This window comes from Amia ocellicauda, chromosome 6 (assembly GCF_036373705.1).
Source record: "Amia ocellicauda isolate fAmiCal2 chromosome 6, fAmiCal2.hap1, whole genome shotgun sequence".
Lineage (NCBI taxonomy): Eukaryota > Metazoa > Chordata > Actinopteri > Amiiformes > Amiidae > Amia > Amia ocellicauda.
In genome coordinates, this window is record NC_089855.1 from 33,347,615 (window position 1) to 33,372,625 (window position 25,011).

Sequence of the window (25,011 nt, forward strand, 5' to 3'; positions counted from 1 at the left end):
GAAAAGTGATGAAATTAAAAGCTTATGCTTTTGGTATGTCATAGAATAAAGCAAATAAGCTGTGAAAAGAGATTAATTATTGCTCATTCTACAAAGATATTCTAAAATGGCCTGGACACATTTCTGGTACCCCTTAGAAAAGATAATAAATAATTGGATTATACTGATATTCCAAACTAATTAGTTTCTTCAATTAGTATCACACATGTCTCCAATCTTGTAATCAGTCATTCAGCGTATTTAAATGGAGGAAAGTAGTCACAGTGCCATTTGGTATCATTGTGTGCACCTCACTGAACACGGACCAGAGAAAGCAAAGGAGAGAGTTGTCTGAGGAGATCAGAAAGAAAATAATAGACAAGCATGGTAAAGGTAAAGGCTACAAGACCATCTCCAAGCAGCTTGATATTCCTGTGACAACAGTTGCAAATGTTAAGAAGTTCAAAGTCCATGGAACTGTAGCCAATCTCCCTGGGTGCGGCCGCAAGAGGAAAATCGACCTCAGATTGAACAGAAGGATAGTGTGATTGGCAGAAAAAGAGCCAAGGATAACTGCCAAAGAGAGGCAAGCTGAACTCCAAGGTGAAGGTACATCAGTTTCTGACCACACAATCCATTGCTTTTTGAGTGAAAGTGGCCTCCATGGAAGAAGATCCACTATTGAAAGAAAAATATAAAAAAGCCATACTGGAATTTGCTAAAATGCATATTGACGAGCCACAATCCTTCTGGGAGAATGTCCTTTGGACAGTTGAGTCAAAACTGGAGCTTTTGGCAAGTCACATCAGCTCTATGTTCGCAGATGAAAAAATGAAGCTTTCAAAGCAAAGAACACCATACCTATAGTGAAACATGGAGAAGGCCCTGTTATGCTGCTTTGCTGCGCCTGGCACAGGGTGCTTTGAATCTGTGTAGGTCACAATGAAATCTTAAGACCATCAAGGCATTCTGGAGTGAAACGTACTGCCCAGAGTCAGAAAGCTCTGTCACAGTCGCAGGTCATGGGTCCTCCAACAGGATAATGACCCAAAACACACAGATAAAAGCACCCAAGAATGGATAAGAACAAAACATCAGACTGATCTGAAGTGGCCTTCTATGAGTTATTTCAAAGGAAATTGTGCAAGTTTTTTGTGGAGCGGTACCAACAAATTTCAGCACGTCTGGATGTCTATGTGTTTGTTTCTAAATTAAAAAGTGGACTCATTGGCTAGTTTGGTAATGTGCCTCCACAGAAGATATGCAAAGGTGTTGATATGGAAACATCTTTACAAGTACACAATATGAAAAATTGGATACATACTGCAAATGTTGTTTCATTGTTCCAGTAAGGCCAGTAATGTTTTATTATTTTTTAATTTCTTGGCAGACGCCCTTATCCAGGGCGACTTACAAAATACATTTAATTAGGTCATTCAAGGCCCTCCAGGATGGAATCTGTGCCCTGCTTTTGGTCCAGGTGCCTCTGTTACATTAAAATGTAAATTTAGCTGAGCATGTCAGTAGAGGGAGTAATGAACTCTGATGTGGAGACAAAATGGATTATGGCCATACAGGGGATTGTCATAAAGTAATGTTTGCATTGAACTGGCTACCAATGTTGAATCACTGAATTATATTCTCTAATAGCTCAAATATGTTTGTTTTTTTCTTCATTTTAAATGTACTGTCCTGAAAAATGTCCCTTCTAAATGCAGTTAAATCACCAGATTAATTTATCTAAACTGAAATGTAAAGAAATTCACAGAAAATCTGCACTGTATTATAGACTTTTAAAAGCATAGGCTCAATATAGGAACTTAAACCATGGTACTGCAGGTCACCTATTCTTCTCACTGATCAGACACACTAGTCTATTAACATTTTCAGAAGATAATGCTGCTCTCTTCTATATTATAACTGCACTTTGAACATTAGCAATTTTGGCTAATGGCAACGATAATGGGGATAATCCGGAGACGAGAAACAGATAGAAGGCAAAGGTTAAGACACGGGTAGACATATAACAATTAGATAACAATACTAATGCTCAGTAATGCTGCAAGAAAGGCAAGGCAACACTTCACATTTAGTGAGGGGAAAGGAGTATATATATGGTGTGTAATGAGCGGGAGGAACAGGAAACAGGTGGAGAGGATTAACAGGGCAAGCTGGGATGATGATTGATCACTCAGAATAACTTTGTAATGACTGAAACTATGCCAGAAAAATGTCCCCCACATCTTAACAGAGCCTCTGGACCCCTTCACTGTAGGGGTCATGCACACATGCACTCGCCCAGTTGTCAAGAACACTAGCCAGTTAAGCAGTCTTTGTGACTGAAGCTCCTGACATTCGTGCCCCAATAATGACCCCTCTTTCAAAGTCATTTAGATCCTTTCCTCTTGCCATCTTGATCAAAAATCGAGGTCAACTGGGCCTGCTCAGCATTTGTATACATGCAACAGAGCATGATAGGATGTTAATTGCTTAATTGTATCATGCAGTACACCTGTTTGGAGGCATCTGCATTCGTTATGTTGCTCCACTCAATTATTCAGGTTTGTCCTTTGTCCTCAAAGTTGATGTGTTAGAAGCAGGAAAAATGGGCAAGCGTAAGGATCTGAGCGACTTTGACAAGGGCCAAATTGTGATGGCTAGATGACTGGGTCAGAGCATCTCCAAAACTGTAGCTCTTTTGGGGTGTTCCCATTCTGCAATGGTCAGTACCTATCCAAAGTGGTCCAAGGAAGGAAAAGCGGTGAACCAGCGACGGGGTCATGGGCGGCCAAGGCTCATTGATGCACGTGGGGAGCGAAGGCTGGTCCGTGTGGTCCGATCCAACAGACGATCTACTGTAGCTCAAATTGCTGAAAAAGTCAATGCTGCTTCTGATAGAAAGGTGTCAGAACACACAGTGCATCGCAGTTTGTTGCGTATGGGGCTGCGTAGCCATAGACCAGTCAGGGTGCCCATGCTGACCCCTGTCCACTGCCGAAAGCACCTACAATGGGCACATGAGCATCAGAACTGGACCACGGAGCAATGGAAGAAGGTGGCCTGGTCTGATGAATCACGGGTTCAAGGTTTTAACTTGGCCTCCAAATTCCCCAGATCTCAATCCAATCGAGCATCTGTGGGATGTGTTGGACAAATAAGTACGATCCATGGAGGCCCCACCTCGCAACTTACAGGACTTAAAGGATCTGCTGCTAACGTCTTGGTGCCAGATACCACAGCACACCTTCAGAGGTCTAGTGGAGTCCATGCCTCGATGGGCTAAACGGCTGTTTTGGTGGCAAAAAGGGACGCATGTAGAGAGAGAGAGTCATTGTCATACACTTATCCTTGGCTGCATTTTTTTCATTCTAAAATACAAAATACAAGTGAAATGAAAGTTCTAATTGGGCCACATTCATATGATAAACGGGCTACACGTGGTGGCCTGTGCCCCTGCGCCACTACTGCATGGTACTGTCCCTGCAATAGGGGGGTCCTCCTGCTTGGCACCTGCTCTTGGCCTATGTTATTATGTCTTCTTGGGTTGAGTAGTGAGTTACTCACCTTGGCATTCTCTAACTTTACCTGTCAGCCATCCTGGTAGACTGTTGACCTCAGATGTCACTTCGATTAACCGCTCCCTTCTATATTCTTGTTTAGTTCCCATTTGAGCTTGGCATTGTATCACCTGCTCCTGGTATAGTGTTAATGATTGTTTCAATAGTGCTCAGGTTGAGGCCTCAACTCCTTGTGCACCACAAATAAACACAAATAAACAAAAAAAAACAATATATATGTATTTTTAATTATTATAAAAAGAATGTTTTCCCTAAAAAACTTCACGGGGGGGGGGCTGTTGACAGTGGAATTCATCATAAAAAAAATAAAAAAACCTATATAAAACAAATCATTGTCAAAGCTGCTGCGCCATTCAGCTATCCAGCTATGTTTTTAGCATTCCAGCTAGTGATTAGCGTCTGGTTAGCTAGCCAACAGATATTTATAAGTCGCGCTTTAAATTCATGGACGTCGGGTCCATGAGTGCCGGGAAACAGTTTTAGGAGTATATATTTTCTCAATATAACATAGAAGAAACACTGAAAAAAAAATCGAATAACACATTAAGTCAAGATTTAATTATTTTTTATCAGTGAAATGATGTTGCTGACTGGAGAGATGATGGTGAGGGAGGGCGGGGCCAGGTGTGGACGGTGGGTGAGTCTAGTGTGCGCGACAGTTGACAGTTTATACACTGAAAATTTTCTGACTGCCGTTCTGACCGATGTTCTCATGAAAAGATCGAAGCCATCGGGGGCACAATATAGAAAGAAGAGGAAAGATGAGGAACAAAAAATACATAAGTATAGTGGTATGTTTTTTATGGACATTTTTAAAAGCTGTCTGTCTCTAGTTTTAGCTATTTGAAATGTAGCTAACTAGCTAAACCTGAACTAGAGTAGCAGTAAATACATAGCATGTGCTCAGGCAGTTTACCTACCTTATGCACCTGTTGTTAAATATTTGATTGCACATTAGTACATTTTGTGTTTTTATGTTGTCTTTATTTATTTTTTATTTTATAGCTGCACACAATATTTTGACTCTCCTTTTAAAAAAAAGTTGCAGTTGTATTTCTTATGTGTTTATATTAGTAAAATTAAAAAGTGTTATTTCCCCGCTGGTATTTGTCTTTGGGGGGGAGGAGATTTTTAGAGATCTCACCTAGGGTGCCAGATTGGCCAGAAACGCCCCTGGCTACCCAGTATCCCACACCTCTTGGGTGTGGATGCGAGGTAGCTTGTGCACCTATTGGTTCCTGTGAAAGATACAAGATGTCTGTGTGTTGTCATAGTTAAAGCAGGCAGAGGGAGAGGTTACATGAGTGACAGCGCACAGCAGACTATCAGCAGCTTTACTGTAAAATTGTTCATGAATTCCAATGCAATGCTCAATTACCCATCCCCCTTTGGGTGTTATTCTCATCTCCTTTTATTGTTGTTGTTGCTGTTGTTGTTTTAACGTAGACCATAGCTAGAGAGTAATGTAGTCCATTTCCTTTTAGACTCAATCCACCTTCATTCAACCGAGGCACCATTAATCTATGCCCCAAAGGAACATGCTTCTGGTTTAATGAAACCCTGAGGAGTTCATTATGTCACCAATGATTGGCTGCCAAGCACTGTAAGCCACCAGGGTACACCTGCCTGCCAGGTGAGAAAGATCACTACCATGGAAACTGCTGTTGAGTTCACCATAGCCCAGTATAAGAAGAAGCATATTAGGACACCAAACACAGTAACAGGAGATCAGATACAAACCCTGTTATGAGACACAGATAAAAGGCTGGTAACATTGGGAAAGTGTTTAAGAGAAGATGAGCCGCTGGGCTGGACTGCTCAGATTGCACCGTGGACAAGTGAAGGAGGAATTGAAGCTAAAGGAAGAGAGTAATGGAAAGGAGACAGTCAAAAAGGGAAAAGTGAGGTATGTGGAGGGTTTGTTTTCAAAGTGATGTTTATTTGTGTGAAATATTGAATCACACATAATTCCACATAAATGTTTCCATGTTGTACTCAATAATAAACTCTCTTTTATCAAAGTGTGAGGGTTCCAAAGTTAGGTGTCCGAGCACTACCAATTTCTACTGCGAAAATATTAGCTAAAAGTGACACTGGCATGTGAAACAATCTTATCTTGTAGTCTGTCTACTCTTAGTATACACTCACCTAAAGGATTATTAGGAACACCATACTAATACTGTGTTTGACCCCCTTTCGCCTTAATTCTACGTGGCATTGATTCAACAAGGTGCTGAAAGCATTCTTTAGAAATATTGGCCCATATTGATAGGATAGCATCTTGCAGTTGATGGAGATTTGTGGGATGCACATCCAGGGCACGAAGCTCCCGTTCCACCACATCCCAAAGATGCTCTATTGGGTTGAGATCTGGTGACTGTGGGGGCCAGTTTAGTACAGTGAACTCATTGTCATGTTCAACAAACCAATTTGAAATGATTCGACCTTTGTGACATGGTGCATTATCCTGCTGGAAGTAGCCATCAGAGGATGGGTACATGGTGGTCATAAAGGGATGGACATGGTCAGAAACAATGCTCAGGTAGGCCGTGGCATTTAAACGATGCCCAGTTGGCACTAAGGGGCCTAAAGTGTGCCAAGAAAACATCCCCCACACCATTACACCACCACCACCAGCCTGCACAGTGGTAACAAGGCATGATGGATCCATGTTCTCATTCTGTTTACGCCAAATTCTGACTCTACCATCTGAATGTCTCAACAGAAATCGAGACTCATCAGACCAGGCAACATTTTTCCAGTCTTCAACTGTCCAATTTTGGTGAGCTTGTGCAAATTGTAGCCTCTTTTTCCTATTTGTAGTGGAGATGAGTGGTACCCGATGGGGTCTTCTGCTGTTGTAGCCCATCCGCCTCAAGGTTGTACGTGTTGTGGCTTCACAAATGCTTTGCTGCATACCTCGGTTGTAATGAGTGGTTATTTCAGTCAAAGTTGCTCTTCTATCAGCTTGAATCAGTCGGCCCATTCTCCTCTGACCTCTAGCATCAACAAGTCATTTTCGCCCACAGGACTGCCGCATACTGGATGTTTTTCCCTTTTCACACCATTCTTTGTAAACCCTAGAAATGGTTGTGCGTGAAAATCCCAGTAACTGAGCAGATTTTGAAATACTCAGACCGGCCCGTCTGGCACCAACAACCATGCCACGCTCAAAATTGCTTAAATCACCTTTCTTTCCCATTCAGACATTCAGTTTGAAGTTCAGGAGATTGTCTTGACCAGGACCACACCCCTAAATGCATTGAAGCAACTGCCATGTGATTGGTTGGTTAGATAATTGCATTAATGAGAAATTGAACAGGTGTTCCTAATAATCCTTTAGGTGAGTGTATATACTCAGCAGAAAAATAAACGTCCTCTCACTTTCAACTGCTTTTATTTTCAATATTTGTATGAACATAAAAAGATTCAACAACTAAGACATAAACTGAACACGTTTCACAGACCCTTGACTAACAGAAATGGAATAATGTGTCCCTGAACAAAGGGGGGGTCAAAATCAAAAGTAACAGTCAGTTATCTGCTGTGGCCACCAGCTGCATTAAGTCCTGCAGTGCATCTCCTCCTCATGGACTGCACCAGATTTGACAGTTCTTGCTGTGAGATGTTACCCCACTCTTCCACCAAGGCACTTGCAAGTTCCCAGACATTTCTGGGGGGAATGGCCCTAGCCCTAACCCTCTGATCCAACAGGTCCCAGGCATGCTCAATAGGATTGAGATCTGGGCTCTTCCCTGGCCATGGCAGAACACTGACATTCCTGTCTTGCAGGAAATCATGTCCAGCGAAGGTGGGTTTGTGCCCAAAGGTGACGTTGTTGCCGGTGATGTCTGGTAAGGACCTGCCTTACAACAGGCCTACAAGCCCTCAGTCCAGCCTCTCTCAGCCTATTGCAGACAGTCTGAGCACTGATGGAGGGATTGTGCGTTCCTGGTGTAACTCGGGCAGTTGTTGTTGCCATCCTGTACCTGTCCCGCAGGTGTGATAGTCGGATGTACCAATCCTGTGCAGGTGTTGTTACACTTGGTCTGCCACTGCGAGGATGATCAGCTGTCCTTCCTGTCTCCCTGTCTTAGAAAGGGAGTAGAAAGTCAGTAGAAAGGTCTCTTTAGTGTCCTAAGTTTTTATAAATGTGACCTTAATTGTCTACCGTCTGTAAGCTGTTAGTGTCTTAACGCCCGTTCCACAGATGCATGTTCATTAATTGTTTATGGTTCATTGAACAAGCATGGAAAACATTGCTAAAACCCTTTACAATAAAGATCTGTAAAGTTATTTGGATTTTTACAAAATTATCTTTAAAATACAGTGTCCTGAAAAAGGGACGTTTATTTTTTTTGCTGAGTATATTTCTGGCCACTCCATTCATTCAGTATTGAAGTACAGATTTTTGATTTATAAATTGAATTAATTTACAATGCAACTATATTTTTACAATTTCTACAGCATAAAAACATCAAACCAGGACAAGAATTTGTTTTGAATGTTTGCTTTCTCTCACTTAGTTTCTCTTCTTTGAAAAACTGGAAGGAATGGGTCTTGGATCCCTCTAGTGATTTCTATTTCATCTGGATCCAGATCATGGTCTTTCCCATTCTTTACAACTGGGTTATCATCATATGCAGGTAGGGAATCTGATTAAAAGTAATAACAAGATCTTATGATGTGGGAATTGTGATTCATGTGCAATAATTTGCAAACGGAGATGCTGAAAGGGTAAGAAGCAATCTGGATGAGATAACAGTAATGAAGACAACAACAGCAACAACAACAACAACAACAACAACAAAAACTTACATGTTGTAGTAGTGTTCTTAAAATCCAATCCTTGAGCACTAGAAATATACCAGTAGGTTGTATAGGTCTCTAAAATATCAACTGCATTAGACCACGGAAAGAGTTAGTTTGGTTGACTGAATAATTAGTTCCATGATTTTGAAAGAAAACTATTTGTGGACTGAAACTGAAGAACAGTGCTGCATACTTTACAGAGCCTTTTCTCCAAAGCAAGTATCCCAAAGAACTCAACAACAAATCCCAGCTGAAGAAAAAATTGAGCCTTGACACAGGGGTGATTCTAGGATTTAACCCTCAGGGGGGCTCAGCCTCCAAAGATAATGTGAGATGTTACATTCCCCAACACAAAAATACCACAATTATTTCAGATATCGTGTCTTGACTACCTGCTAACTTTCTCACCTGATGCTTGCGCTCTCTCTCCATCTGTGGCCTCTCCACCCCCCCCCTCTCTCAGTTCACCAGTGGCCACTCCCTCCTCCTCCCTCTCTTTGTACTAACAATCACAAGAAAAACAGACCATTTACTAGAAAATAAACATTTTAAATGTAAATGTAAATGACTAATGACTGGAATGATGCTACATTTTCTCAATATACCTTGGTAAGTGTATTGCTCTAAAGTTTTTTTTTGTTAAAGGGTGTAACAAGTGGAAAAACTTTCTTTATTTATGCACCTGCAGCAACTAGTTGTAAAGATAGCATCCCTGTAATACATGTACAATTGTATCATTTCTGGAATGATACTAGCTTGTTTCAACATCCCTTGATGTATTCCAGTCTACTGAATAGCTTAGATAGTTACTTGTGGGCCTAGCCTTGAAAGAGGACTCAGATTTCTTTCTGGTCCACTTCAGATGTGATGTGGTCTCAGTCCACTTACCATTCACACTATTGTTCTTTGGGAACACAGACCACCAGTGAATAACAATGTTAAAATTAAATATCTGTATGTACATATGTTAAGTAATAATAATAATAATCATGGTATTTTGGTTATTAACAATATAAATGTATATGCTTTGCATATTGCAGTAATAATTAATTTACTGTTTTTATATATATATGCTAATTTCATACAATTTCATTAAGGAATGAAATTATGATTTAAAAAATACTATTTTATTGGTAAAAGTATTTTACATTACAATAAAAAAACATTAAACAAATTTTAATACTTGTGATTAAAATTTTTAAAATCAATTCTTAAAATCACTTAAAATTTTTAAAATCTTAGTGATTAATATAACAAATAAACTCAAATAAACATGTGCTTAAACAAAACAAACGTGATTAAAGCAAAAATGCTACCAACAAAGGAGTCAAATACATTGAAAATAACTGAAAATGCACTGGACAAATAAAAAAACAATTAAAATGGTAAAAATAAAAAACAAACAAAAACGGTCCAATGCATTTAAAATTAATCCAAAACAGTCAATGTATTTGACAAATAAATAGAACAAAACTAAACCAAAAAACCCCGAAACAACTAGTGTTTTAAAATCAACTAAATCTTTGAAAACAGTTAAAATTCATTTTTAAAAGTCATTTTAAAAAACAATCATTCATAAAAGGATTAAAAGATCTTGGACTCGGGCTCCAGCAGGGGGAGATGACCGTCCCCGGAGGTGGGTCCCATCATGGGATCCTGAGCTCCCCCAGATCTTGTATCTGCCAGTTCCTAAAGGCTTCCTCCTTGCCCCTCTGATGGACCTCCAGATTGACGTAGTCTCTCACAAGTACCATGCCCTTCCATGCGATGACAATCGGGTCCAGCTCCTGCTTATTGAATAGACAGATGTTCCGTCCCTCCCACAGGGCCTGTTTCACTGCGCACACAACACGCCACCAGCACCTCAGGGTGGAAGATGTTAGCCCCCTGGCTGGACCATATAAGATCTGCTGGGCGGTCGCCTGCACAGGAACGGCAAACTTGTGGAGGAACGTAGAAAACAGGAGCCAGACCCTGCAGGCGGAGGGGCAATCCCTAAAGATGTGAGCCTCCGTCTCCTTCCCCAGGCAACCCTTGTAGGGGCAGATGTCATAAGGGGCTAGGCCCCTTCTGTGCATGAATACTCGGGTGGGGAGACACCGACTCACAGCCATCCAGGAGACATCTTTCTGCGTATTTGTGAGGCAAACGTGCGTAGCGTTAGCCCAGATAAACCGGCAGGTTTCGGGAGGGAAATCTTCTATCTGGCTGGTCTCCTGGGTAGATCTCATCTGGCTACAGATGGTCTTATAATCCCAGAAGGCCAGCACGACTTTATGGAGGCCTACTTTGAGCGCAAAGGCTCGGAGCGCCCTGTAGAATGGCGGGGGATCCCACGAGTGCGGCCTGGTGTTGTCCATGGCGCAGAGGCCGAATGGTCTCAGGCTGCTGGCAAAGTAGAAGCGGTTCATAAAACTCTGGCACTCTAGCAGCCTGGATGTTCTTGACCACGTAGGCCAGCCCCTGCACCTTTATCAGCCGCACAACGTCCAGGACCCCCCTGCCTCCATCCAGGGTACCCTTCACCATTTGCACTCTCTTCAGCCTCTCCATTTTGCTCCCCCAGACAAACCGAAATATAATCCTGGTCACTAGTTTTGCGACGACCTTGTCTGGGGGGAAGATCATTCCTACGTAAAGGAGTATCGGGAAGAAGATGGCCTTTACGACCAGCACCTTACCGGCCATCGTCAAGGTCTTTGTGCTCCAGCCGTGGATCTTTCTTTGGACTTTAGATAAAGCCTCCTCCCAGCTCCGGGTGCCCGTGTTGGTCCCGTCGATCGTGATCCCCAGAACCTTGATGGACGGCTTCACAGGGAACACGGTCGGCGGGCCCCGGCCGACAGGCCATGCTCTGGAGAGGTAGACCTCGCTCTTGGCCCTATTGACAGCGGCCCCCATCGCCCTGCAGAAGCCGTCCAGCAGTTCCTCAACCCTGGCCACAGACGGCGCGTCCATGCAGACCACGGCCACGTCGTCCATATAGGCCAGGGCTTTCAGTTGCTCTCCGCCGGAACCCGGGAGATGTCCTGTCACCCGGACGTCCCGGCGGATCGCCTGCATGAACGGCTCCAGACAGAGGACGTACAGCAGGGCCGACAGAGGACAACCCTGTTGGACCCCCGACCTGACCGGAAATGGTTCGGTCAGGTGGCGGTTCACAAGGACCCTGCTGCTTAGGCCACTGTAGATGATCTTAACCCACTTCCTCAGGCCAAGAGCGAGACCCATCCTCTCCATAACGAGCTGCAGGTATTCGTGGCCCACTCTGTCGAAGGCTTTCTCCTGGTCCAGGCTGATTAGGACCAGGGGAAGCCCTCTCTCGTTCGAGTAGGCCACGACATCCCTGAGCAGCATGGCGTTGTCGGCCGCCGATCTCCCCCGGGCACCGCAGACCTGGTCGGGACCCACGACTTGAGTGAGTGGCCGCTGCAGATGGAGCGTCAGTGCTTTGGCCAGTATCTTGTAGTCGGTGCACAGGAGGCTGACCGGCCGCCAGTTCCTCAGATCCTTTGGATCTCCCTTCTTATGAAGAAGAGAGAGGATACTCCTCTTCATAGAAGGGGCCAGTCTACCCTCTCTGTACATCGACCCCAAGACCTGAGCCAGATCTTCCTTAAGCACCTCCCAAAAGATCTTATAGAATTCAGCAGGGATCCCATCGGGACCCGGTGTCCTTCCAGAGTTAAGACTCTTTATCACCTGGGAGTTCAGTGGTGGTGATCTCTGGATCCTCCTCCGCCTCCTCGTCCCCCTCGTTGCGGGACTCCAACAGGGACAGAAAGTGATGGATCAGATTTTGATCCACCACCTTCTGATCGTACAACTCCCTGTAGAAGTCCCACACCACTGTCTCAACAGCCTCTCTGCCCTCCACCTCCTGCCCCGAGGAGTTGATCATGGAGGACATTGCAGGCCCCCCCCTTCGTTTTCTTGATGAAGAAGCGGCTGCACTTCTCGTCGTCCTCCATGATGCGGACCTGGGAAAGGACCTTGATCTTTTCTTGCTCCTCCCGATAGAGGGCGGAGAGACTCAGTTTGACCCGGGCCACCTCCTCAGCTAGGTCGAATCCTCTGAGCTGTAAAAGACTCAGGCGCTGGAGGCGGGCGTTTAGATGAGAATATCTCGCCCGCCTCTATCGAGCTTTCCGTTTCCCCTGCTGAATGAAGTAGCCCTTGGTCCTTTTCTTCACCTAATTATAAACAAAGCATGTTTTTAATAAAAGTGGTGTACAATCACTTTCTACATATTACATATGTGTTTATTTTATACAGCTTTTATTCTCATCTTTATCAATGGCGCCAGTAATTTTGTAGGTGACTGTGCAAATATATACACCGATCAGCCATAACAGTATGACCACTGACAGGTGAAGTGAATAACACTGATAATCTCGTTATCATGGCACCTGTCAGTGGGTGGGATATATTAGGCAGCAAGTGAACATTTTGTCCTCAAAGTTGATGTGTTAGAAGCAGGAAAAATGGGCAAGCGTAAGGATCTGGGCGACTTTGACAAGGGCCAAATTGTGATGGCTAGACGACTGGGTCAGAGCATCTCTTGTGGGGTGTTCCCGGTCTGCAGTGGTCAGTACCTATCAAAAGTGGTCCAAGGAAGGAAAAGCGGTGAACCAGCGACAGGGTCATGGGCGGCCAAGGCTCATTGATGCAGGTGGGGAGCGAAGGCTGGCCCGTGTGGTCCGATCCAACAGACGAGCCACTGTAGTTCAAATTGCTGAAAAACTGAATGCTGGTTCTGATAGAAAGGTGTCAGAACACACAGTGTATCGCAGTTTGTTGCGTATGGGGCTGCGTAGCCACAGACCAGTCAGGGTGCCCATGCTGACCCCTGTCCACTGTCAAAAGCACCTACAATGGACACATGAGCATCAGAACTGGACCACGGAGCAATGGAAGAAGGTGGCCTGGTCATGATGAATCACGAGTTCAAGGTGTTGACTTGGCCTCCAAATTCCCCAGATCTCAATCCAATCGAGCATCTGTGGGATGTGCTGGACAAACAAGTCCGATCCATGGAGGCCCCACCTCGCAACTTACAGGACTTAAAGGATCTGCTGCGAACGTCTTGGTGCCAGATACCACAGCACACCTTCAGAGGTCTAGTGGAGTCCATGCCTCGACGGGTCTGGGCTGTTTTGGTGACAAAAGGGGGACCTACACACTATGTGTACAGTCTATAGTAAAGTGAAAGATGTGTTGCAGAGTGGTGACCGTCAGACCAAAACCGTGAATTCCGACGCCGACCAGCCCACCTGCTCACTGATTGGGTCAGGAAGAACCGTCACTCAAACCTCCTGGACCAATGGAGAGCCATGATCCACGCCTCCCTGTAAATTCCGCCCTCACGACAAAACAGCGCCAAAACTCATAAACGAAAAAAAAAAGCAAAGAAACTGGTGGCGAAAGCAAAGGTCGCAGCATCACAGCCACAGACAGGGACTCCAGGCGAGCGCATAATTGAAATGGACTCAATCAAGTTTTTTTTTTTTTTTTTTTTTTTTTTTGCTTTTGATGTATTTTTTTTGTTTACAATTCTATAGATTTTGCTTTCGATTGTTTTATTTTTTATCAACATCAAGTTTTTCTCAACTTTTTGTTTTGTTTACGATATTTTTTCAATTTAATTTGTTACTAATTTGAGCCCATACACAGTCCCTATAGCCATCTGTCTGCACCGCACGCAAGTCCCTGTGTGGTTCAACCAATCACAAAACGAGCAGCAACCATGACGCTGCTGAGTGGATGACAGGAGAGTTTGCTGATTGGTTACAGGCGCCGCTGCTGTCAGTCAATCACGCCCTCACACTTTGGAGGAGAGGTCACAAAATACGAGGGGCTAAAATGGATTTCAGAAAATAATCACTTAACATTTTCAGAGGGGCTGAGATAAGGCCCCCTATATAGGGTGTAGAATAGCCAATGCCTTGACATGCATAGGGTTGAAATTCAACTTCCTGCACCTAATGGTCCTAAGACAACATTTATATATATTCCCCGGCTGTCTTTCATCAGTAAACCATATTTGAGTATTGTTTGAATTTATTACAAAATATAAACATTGTATTTCTTTTCCTGTGAGGGGTGAAGCAGTTTTAAGATGTTTAAATAATTTCCCTTATCTTATATTTCTAGGCCTTTTATTTTGGAAAATGTAAAATAATAATAATAATAATAATAATAATAATAATAATAATAATAATAATAATAATAATACAAACTGTCATGTAAATGAAATAATTATGTCATGTTGGACATTTTCTTGTTTTCAGGACATGCTTTATCAATATAGAGAGAGACTACTTGGCTGTGTGGCTCACCTTGGATTACATTTCAGATTTGTTTTATGTAGTCGATGTCATTTTCAAGTTTCACACTGGTAAGTGTCATTATATGAAGAAGTGACAAATCATTAAAAAGAAAAAAAAGTGCATACAGTGAGGGAAAAAAGTATTTGATCGCCTGCTGATTTTGTATGTTTGCCCACTGACAAAGAAATGATCAGTCTATAATTTTAATGGTAGGTGTATTTTAACAGTGAGAGACAGAATAACAACAAAAAAATCCAGAAGAATGCATTTAAAAAAAGTTATAAATTGATTTGCATGTTAATGAGGGAAATAAGTATTTGACCCCTTCGACTTAGTACTTGGTGGCAAAACCCTTGTTGAGGGAGAGGTCAGAAGTTTCTTGTAGTTGGCCACCAGGTTTGCACACATCTCAGGAGGGATTTTGTCCCACTCCTCTTTGCAGATCCTCTCCAAGTCATTAAGGTTTCGAGGCTGACGTTTGGCAACTCGAACCTTCAGCTCCCTCCACAGATTTTCTATGGGATTAAGGTCTGGAGACTGGCTAGGCCACTCCAGGACCTTAATGTGCTTCTTCTTGAGCCACTCCTTTGTTGCCTTGGCTGTATGTTTTGGGTCATTGTCATGCTGGAATACCCATCCACGACCCATTTTCAATGCCCTGGCTGAGGGAAGGAGGTTCTCACCCAAGATTTGACGGTACATGGCCCCGTCCATCGTCCCTTTGATGCGGTACAGTTGTCCTGTCCCCTTAGCAGAAAAACACCCCCAAAGCATAATGTTTCCACCTCCATGTTCGACGGTGGGGATGGTGTTCTTGGGGTCATTCCTCCTCCTCCAAACACGGCGAGTTGAGTTGATGCCAAAGAGCTCGATTTTGGTCTCATCTGACCACAACACTTTCATCCAGTTCTTCTCTGAATCATTCAGATGTTCATTGGCAAACTTCAGACGGACCTGTACATGTGCTTTCTTGAGCAGGGGGACCTTGCGGGCGCTGCAGGATTTCAGTCCTTCACGGAAAAGTGTGTTACCAATTGTTTTCTTGGTGACTATGGTCCCAGCTGCCTTGAGATCATTAACAAGATCCTCCCGTGTAGTTCTGGGCTGATTCCTCACCGTTCTCATGATCATTGAAACTCCACGAGGTGAGATCTTGCATGGAGCCCCAGACCGAGGGAGACTGACAGTTATTTTGTGTTTCTTCCATTTGCAAATAATCGCACCAACTGTTGTCACCTTCTCACCAAGCTGCTTGGTGATGGTCTTGTAGCCCATTCCAGCCTTGTGTAGGTCTACAATCTTGTCCCTGACATCCTTGGACAGCTCTTTGGTCTTGGCCATGGTGGAGAGTTTGGAATCTGATTGATTGATTGCTTCTGTGGACAGGTGTCTTTTATACAGGTAACGAGCTGAGATTAGGAGCACTCCCTTTAAGAGAGTGCTCCTAATCTCAGCTCGTTACCTGTATAAAAGACACCTGGGAGCCAGAAATCTTGCTGATTGATAGGGGATCAAATACTTATTTCCCTCATTAACATGCAAATCAATTTATAACTTTTTTTAAATGCTTTTATCTGGATTTTTTTGTTGTTATTCTGTCTCTCACTGTTAAAACACACCTACCATTAAAATTATAGACTGATCATTTCTTTGTCAGTGGGCAAACGTACAAAATCAGCAGGGGATCAAATACTTTTTTTCCTCACTGTATGTGAAAACAATTTTGACAGAAAGCATCTGATAATTAAAATATAAACAGGGTGGGCAAAAAAGAGCAAAAAATAAAATGTGCAAAAAAAAAAAGAAGCAAATTACAAACTGGGAACCTATAAAACATCTTAAAAATCAACAAATATACAATAACCAATTAAACTTTTCATAACCAATATTCTCTAAAGTGCATACAAACCTGTGTTCAATAGTTTATCTTTTTGTGTTTAGTTTCCTCACACCAAGACCAAGTCTTCCTTCATTTCTTTGTTCCTAAACACAGACTTTCTTGTTTGTTATATCCAAGTATATAAATAGGTAGCCATACAAGCATGAAAGCATCAGTGAATGATAATACATCCATTAATCCATTAATCTGTGGACATGAAGGCTGTATGGTCAGCCAGTGTTTTTAATTGACTTATCTGATTTAATGTTCACAGCATATCTGGAGCAGGGTATCCTGGTGAAGGAGTGGTCACTGCTGAAGAAGCGCTACCTCCACTCCAGGGAGTTCTTCCAGGACATCTTGTCTCTCCTGCCAACAGACCTCCTGTACCTGCGGCTGGGCATCCACTACCCGATAGTGCGCATCAACCGCATCCTGCGCTCTTCCCGGATTTCAGAGGCCTTCGACCGCATGGAGACGCGCACCTCTTACCCCAACATCTTCCGCATTGCCAAGCTGATGCTGTACATTTTCGTGCTGACCCACTGGAATGCCTGCCTCTACTTTGCTCTTTCGGGCTACATCGGCTACGGCTCTGACGTCTGGGTCTACCCCAACACCTCTGACCCCGGTTTTGGCTCTGCCCGCCGCCAGTACATCCACTGCTTCTGGTTCTCGACACTCCTCTTCACCACGGTGGGCGACACCCCCCCGCCTCAGCGGGAGGAGGAGTACCTGTTCACTATGATGGACCTCCTCATCGCTGTACTGGTCTTTGCCTCCATTGTAGGGAATGTGGGCGATGTGATCATTAGCCTAAGAAACCGGGACAACGTCTTCTTCCCCAACCATGAGCTGGTCAAGAGCTACCTCAGGGACCACCGGGTCAACAAGGAGCTAAGAGAGCGGGTCGACAAATGGTACCAGCACCTCCACATCAACAAGAAGATCACCCGCGAGAATGAGATCCTCCAGCAGCTGCCCAACAGGCTGCGCACCGAGATTGCTGTTAGCGTGCACCTGGGCACTCTTAGCAAGGTGACCATCTTCCAAAACTGTGAGAAGAGCCTGCTGGAGGAGCTGGTCTTGAAGCTCACACCCCAGGTCTACAGCCCTGGGGAGTACGTCTGCAAGAAAGGAGATGTGGGCCATGAGATGTACATCATCAAAGACGGCAAGCTGGCTGTGGTGGCAGACGACGGGGTCACCCAGTTCGCGGTACTTGGGGAAGGGAACTTTTTTGGAGAGATTAGCATCCTCAACATCAAAGGTAAAATAACAATAACTGCTTTATCCAGTACAGTGAATCGAGTATACCCTGGAAAGGATGCCAATCTATCAAAGGGCAGTGCACACCCACACCACAAACAAAATCTATGGGGCAATCTGGAGTAGTCAATCAATCTAAGCAGCATTTTTGGGATGTGGGACAAAACTAGAGCACTAGGGAAAAACTAGGGAGAATATACTAACTACACAGGAAAATCAAACTTGGATCCCAGGAGCTGTAAGGTAGCAACATTATCCATTGTGCAACTAAGCCACACCACTAATAAAAATGATCATAATATAAATTATGTATCCATGTTACATTTTGTGTTGGTATATCAAAATTGTTTTCACTCAATCTTGTTAGACTGCATTTGTTTTTCTACACTTTTGCACATTTCTCTCAAAACAAAATATTAAAAAGTCTTGTTACAATTGTGTAACTAGATTTCAGGACACTAATATTAAAGGAAGAAGGACATTTAGGACCCTATTTGTTTCAGACAGGTATTTTAGGATGATCGATCTTAGTGCTTCTCCATCTAAAATACATTTTCTAATCCACTTAATCTGAAATTTAATTTGAAAATGTATGGCATCTGAGCCCTCCATTATTTATTTTTCTATTCTGAGTTATGCTTGATTTTGCTTTTCTTTTTTCCCCTTCTTTCAATGAAAGTAGGAGTGTTACCTTCCTTTCTTTTGCTCATGCAATTTCAACAACGATTCCCACAACAGAATCCACTTTTAAACCAGCCACAAATATGCCTTTTGTCTGCACATTTCAATGACAAATATTGTAGGGTTCATATATTGAATTGCCATGAGTGAAGAATTTTCTATATGTGGTAAGCAGCAGAAGCAGAGGGTGTTTTTTGGACAAAAATACAATTTAGCAATGTATTCTGCTTTCATGGAAAAGTGTTATACTACAGAGAGCTAAAGCAGGTTAATTTAATTTATCTGTTTATCTATATTATTTATTAATTCCAAGAGATGATTTGTTAAGATAATTGTCCAGAGAATATAAAGAATGAGACATAAAACTCAAAATGTTGTTATATAAACACACACACACACACACGCACAGTGGGATTTGTAAAAGTAGCAAAATACAAAGCCTCAGGGATGACATATTCAAAAATAAATAAATAAATGAAATAGATTAATTTGTGAGCATACATTATTTTGCAAGGTTTATTAATATATAAACACATACTGTATGTATACATACTTTTTATTGTGAATTCAATGTACTAAATCATCCCCATTAATAAACAAATGGATAGCATGAATTAGATACCATAATCATTAATATTTTTTACGCATCATAGTCATGAATTAAAATAAAACACAAAAAGTGTGTGCCCAAATTGAAAAAGTGATTTCTGAAACCTCATTTAGTTGCTTAATACTTTTCTTTCAAGGAATTCACATAAAATGTGCCACATAAACCAGGCTTTACCAATGAACTCCCTTTTGTAAATCAAACTTAATGCACTAAATGTGAATCATCTGTAGGGAAGACACTTAAGAGCATTACAGAACTAGGGTTAAATAAAAACTTAAGACCCACTAGTTAAATGCAAACTACAGATCTGAACTTGATAGCAGCTATACTTATATGTAGAAGTAATATTAAGTATACATTTTTAGTTTTTAAAGATGTATCCTTCAAACATGTGATTTAATCCCAGCCCCAACCCACTTCTAAAGCCATCATGTATCCAAGTGTCCATATTGACATGCCTTCTCATTTTCTAACTCAGGTAACCGCTCAGGAAACAGGCGGACTGCCAATATCCAAAGTATTGGCCACTCGGACCTTTTCTCTCTGTCCAAGGAGGACCTGATGGGGGTCTTATCTGACTTCCCAGAGGCCAAGAGGCTGCTGGAAGATAAGGGGCGGCAAATCTTAACAAAGATGGGCAAACTGGATGAGACCAGTGCTGCCGATGAGGAGAGCAAGGAGGCGAAGATGAAAAGGCTCGTGATCCGCATGGAGGAGGACCTGGACTCCCTGCAGACCAAACTGGCCAGGCTAATGGCTGAACTGGAGTCCAATGCATACAAGCTTCAGAAACGCATTGACGAGCTGGAGAAGGAGGTTGAGCGATCAGAGCTGCAGGAGGAGAATATAGAAGGAGACAATGGGGATTGGGAGGAGGAAGAGAGAGAAACAGGAGGGATGGATAGGCAAATGGTGGAGGTGAAGCTGCAAAGGGAGGAAAGGGTTGGAGATGGAAGGGGATGGAGAGGAGAGTACAGGGAAGAAGAGGGTAGTACAAGAGACATCCAAGAAGGGATAGAAGAGCTCCAGGAGGGACCTGGAGAAGGACACAATGTAGAAGCAAGTGCTGGGGGAGAGCTAGAGAGGAAGGAAGAAAGTGATGAAAAACAGAGAGGAGAGGTGGGTGGAAAAGGAGAGGAAAGTGGAGAGGAAGGAGAAAGGTAAGAAGTGAAGGTTACATGAGAATCCTCCCTTTGTTTGAAGCCCAACAAAGTGAAGCTTCAAAACAAACAAAAAAGGCCTAGCACCTATTTCAAACTACTAGGACAAGAGGACATGTTTTATTTAATTAAATGATGAATGTATTAATCTAAACTGCATCACTGGTTTGGTATGTAGGGTGAGGGGGAACCTCTGTCTTCATAAACTCATAAGTTGGTAAAACCTCTGCTCTGATCAGGGCCATAGTAACATTTCTGCAACTTTGTGGATAGTACAATTTATTAACTTTTTTTATAAGAAGAGCTCTAAGATCTTGATTGATTTGAAATGCCATTAATCCCCAGAGCTCCTGTAACAGTTGTTCAGAGTGTAATTCACATATTTATTGGTAGATTGCAAGCCTCCTTTCCAGCAAGATTTCAGTTTGAGTAATGTTTTAAATCCTGTCCAATGGGTACTCTCCCTTTCACCACAGATCGTTAGCAGAGCAATAATTGATGAGTTTAAAATCAGGTGGAAAGCCCCAGATCATACTTAACAAAAATCTTGATGAAAACAAACCGAACTATAGCTCTAATGTTAGTCTTTTAATTTGAAACCATGAAGAGCTTTTTTTGATATGTCAGTGGCTGGTAAAGCTGAATGCTCGGCCAGCTAATCATTGTTATATGCTCACATTCCCATGCAGTCCTAGCAGCTCATAAATGTAATAAGTGATGCAGTAAACCTGAACGGATGTCTTTGTAAACCTTGCTCTTGTAACTTTTACTGTCAGTCATGAACCCAGAGCAAAATCATTGAAACAGTTTACAATGTGAAGATGATAATAACAGAATTTATATCAACTGTGTCTATTCAAAATCTTCAACATTTTCTAAGCCTCTTTATCAGCTCAATGTGTTGACATCTATGATACAATTCAGTGTTTGCAGTCTTTCAATGTGACAGTGTTCATATGTATATGTTCAATTCACAGTTCATGGTAATTATAGTTTACATAACACAGAAGAGGCTTGTGTGATTGTCATATTATTGTTTTCCCATGTGGAATTGGGGAATGTTTACACTTTGGATGTTTGGGTGGTTATGAAACAGAGCTAGTGCAATTAAGATACTCCACATACACTTTGACTTGAGCATCAGGACATTATTTGCCAGAAGTGGACAGAGACTGTAATTATATCAAAAGTTTGATCCACCCACAAGTAAGACAGGTCATTTATGAGTAAGAGAAAATATTTAATCCTAGCTAAACTGCCAAAGATCACTGGTTTTGTAACCATATGAAAAATTTAAGAAAGTGGATTAAAGAATGTGAAATGAATAAAAAACAAAACAAGGAACCTAAAATGCTCAACGTAAAAAAATAACTTACACCTACATACCACTAGATGGAGGCATAACACCAAAAATAAGAGAGCTTCTTACTTGCAAATACAATGGTGAAAAAAATATGAATGGTTGTGTTCTTTCTCTTCTTATTGTTACACATTTCAATGAACAGTGAAGCACATTTAAAAATAAAACATAAACATAATATAAATATTTTTCTCAACTGTTCATGAACAAAATTCACACTCAAGTTACATATATGTACTAAACATTAGCCATATAATCTCATTATCTGAGCATGGTAAAGCAGATGGGAAAATACATATAGTTTCTATTTTTTTTTTTAAGATATATTGTATGAAATGGAACATACATATATTTCAAATATTAAACTATAATTTAGATGAATATATATATATATATATATATATATATATATACATATATATATATATATATATATATATATATATATACATATATACATATATATATATATATATACATATACACATATATATATATATATATATACATATACATATACACACATATATATATATATATATATATATATATATATATATATGAATTCTACCATCCATGAAAAATCTATCTATCTATCTATCTATCTATCTATCTATCTATCTATCTATCTGTCTATCTGTCTAGGCCTGCCACATATGTTTTTACTTGTTCTTAATGATGTTTTAAAATTATGTATTATTTATTAATTTGATTATTACACAATAATTGTTTAATAATGACATTTTACCCTGTTTAAAAAGCAAATGAAAAGTACATTTTCCAAAGTTTCATACAATATAAATACAGTGCATATGCTACTTTTTGTTTTTATTATCAACTGACCGTACTTTGAGAAATAAAAAGCTTTTGATATATATGAATATAATTATTAGTTATTTAAGATAATTTGTGCAATAAAATTTATTTTCCAAACTATAATGATTTCTAACTATTAAAGGGGATATTTGTGCTCCATCCTATCATACCAGTTTGTCCTTGAATGTTCTCCATCATATATTTATGAGGTATCTGTAACACTTGAGTACCTGCAGAAAAGAAAGCATACCAAAGCATAAATAAACATATCTGTTAAATTAAAATCACTGTGCCTGGCTATGTTTTAAAATACTTCACACACACACACGCACACGCACACACGTGAACTCACACACACACACATGCACACACGCACACACCATGACCTCCACCTTATGCTGATACAATTTTTTTATGCTTAGATTTTAATTTTTTAAATACCCCCAGTACAGGGTGAAGTTGGGCCATCCATCATTCTTAGCTCTGGATTATTTTGGTTATTTAGTTACTGAATTAATTAATTGTAATCCCTGTTTTAAATCCTGGATGTTTGCATTATTTTATTTTACTTTTGCTTTTACAAAATTAAGCAGGAAATCCACAAATTAAACAATTGAAAATGTAAATCAATTAATAAGAAAATGTATTACATAGACAGTTTAGGATTACTAGTATGAAAAGCCAACCCTATCCCTACAGCAATGGAATTGTGGGTAATGTCAGCAGGGGTTCCATACTGGGAAATTGTGCTCAACAAATCTCTTTGACTTCTCTGAAGATGCAACAAAAAGCTTTGACACATGCAGGGCTTATGGTATTGTGTGCTTGGATTTTACAGAAAGCCTCCAACAAGGTACATCCTGAGTGATTAATCCTTCAAGTCAGAGATACAGGAAATCAGTGTGAGCTGTGTAGATAGATACAAAATTGGATTCAATGTGTGACAGGGAAGTTTTAAGAGCCACAACATCTGTTTCAAGTAGTGCCAATGACCCATAGGTATGAGTACTGAGGACTGCTAAAATGAATCATTCAATAACTGTGGTGCCTTTTGGATCAGAATTAAGTTATGAACATGTGCTTTGTTAAATTGTGTTTTACTTATAGCATGGGTGTTACCAGGTAGACAATCACAGCAATTACAGTAACACGGGGGCCCATTGTGGGGAATAAAAGGTTTGCGGATGTTCTCCCAACATAAAATGTATTAACTTTATTACAATCACAATTTTTCTTTCACAAATGTCTCTTCAGTATAAGATCTATAACATCAAGTGTGCATACTAAACATACTCTGACAGTTTACAAAACTAAATTGACAAAGTCTTTAAAAAAAATAATATTCAAGATATCAAATAAGCAACTGACCCAAAAGTGCACAGCCATTTCTCTTTGTTTTTGATTTAATTTTGCAAAAGGAACCAGACGTTCACAGAAAATACCAGATGCAACCATTTTCTAAACTTAAAACTAACTATTGAATTGGGCTGTATTATTTCTTGTTAAACCATTTGCTATTATTTGGTCTACATAATAACAAACAGTTTGTAATGCTGGAAGAACAAAACAAAAACAACAACAATGCAAGCAGAAACAAGACTGGTCTAAGCTAAGGTTTTTGTGGGAAACAAACACACAAATAAGTCAGAGCTAGTATTTGTATCAACAGATCAGATTTACCTAAAATTAAAAAGTGAATGAGAAATGGAACATTTTACTTTTATTGAATGAAAAACAGCTAGCAGGCTTTTCAGGGCCATATGACTTTCGGGAAGAGGGCTCGTTCAAAATTAGGTCTGATAGCAGATAAAGCAGGCAAAGCAATGGGCTGAGAGTTGATAGCTGACAGGCTGACATCTGAGATTGATGGCTGCCTTCGTGTTGTGTGGCCTAGGAGAGCTACTTTAAATTCAGTGAATGGACATGTTGTTAAATGCAATCACTAATTTTGTGTGAATGCGGCAACTCAAGCAAAGCCTGTAACGATCCTTTAAACTCTGTCAACTTAAGGGACTGGCCATTCTGTTTTGGCACTGAGAAGCTGCCTTTACAAGGGCTGTGATGGCCAAAATACATTTTCACAGCAGGCAGAGCGTTAGGCCTCACTGCCCTGGGAGCTGTCTTGACCCAGTTGATAGATGAGTCTAAATGAATCGTTACCTATTAAAAACATCAGAGGAAAACAATATTTCATCCAGTTAATGCCATCCGTATTAAGAAAGTTTTAAGACTTTGGACAGAAGACGTTTAGATGTTTTATTGATTAATGGTGAGATCTCAGAATCGACCAATGATGGGATTTTGAAGGTTTCTGCCTTTTATTGTACAGTTATTAAACTGTGTGACATTTACCTGGTTTTGTCATTGAAGTACTCCACAGTAAGATTCTGGATATTGAGTTCTCACTGTTCAGACTTCATTGGAACACCTCACTGTCAGATCTGATCCATCCTTCTCATTCATTGGGATTGGTGGCGCTGCCCCTGAGGTGCATACTGACAAGCGAAGGTAAATTGATGTTAACATGCAGAAAATGAT

General features: G+C 41.2%; 1 protein-coding gene across 1 annotated transcript; it reads left to right on the forward strand.

Annotated features, from left to right (window-relative positions):
• Positions 1-8,105: 8,105 nt before the first annotated feature.
• Positions 8,106-20,301, forward strand: cnga4 (cyclic nucleotide gated channel subunit alpha 4). The gene is made up of 4 exons (XM_066707618.1): positions 8,106-8,203; positions 14,660-14,766; positions 16,852-17,847; positions 19,616-20,301. The coding sequence occupies exons 1-4, from the start codon at positions 8,160-8,162 to the stop codon at positions 20,299-20,301; spliced, it is 1,833 nt and encodes a 610-aa protein (XP_066563715.1). The 5' UTR covers positions 8,106-8,159.
• Positions 20,302-25,011: the final 4,710 nt, after the last annotated feature.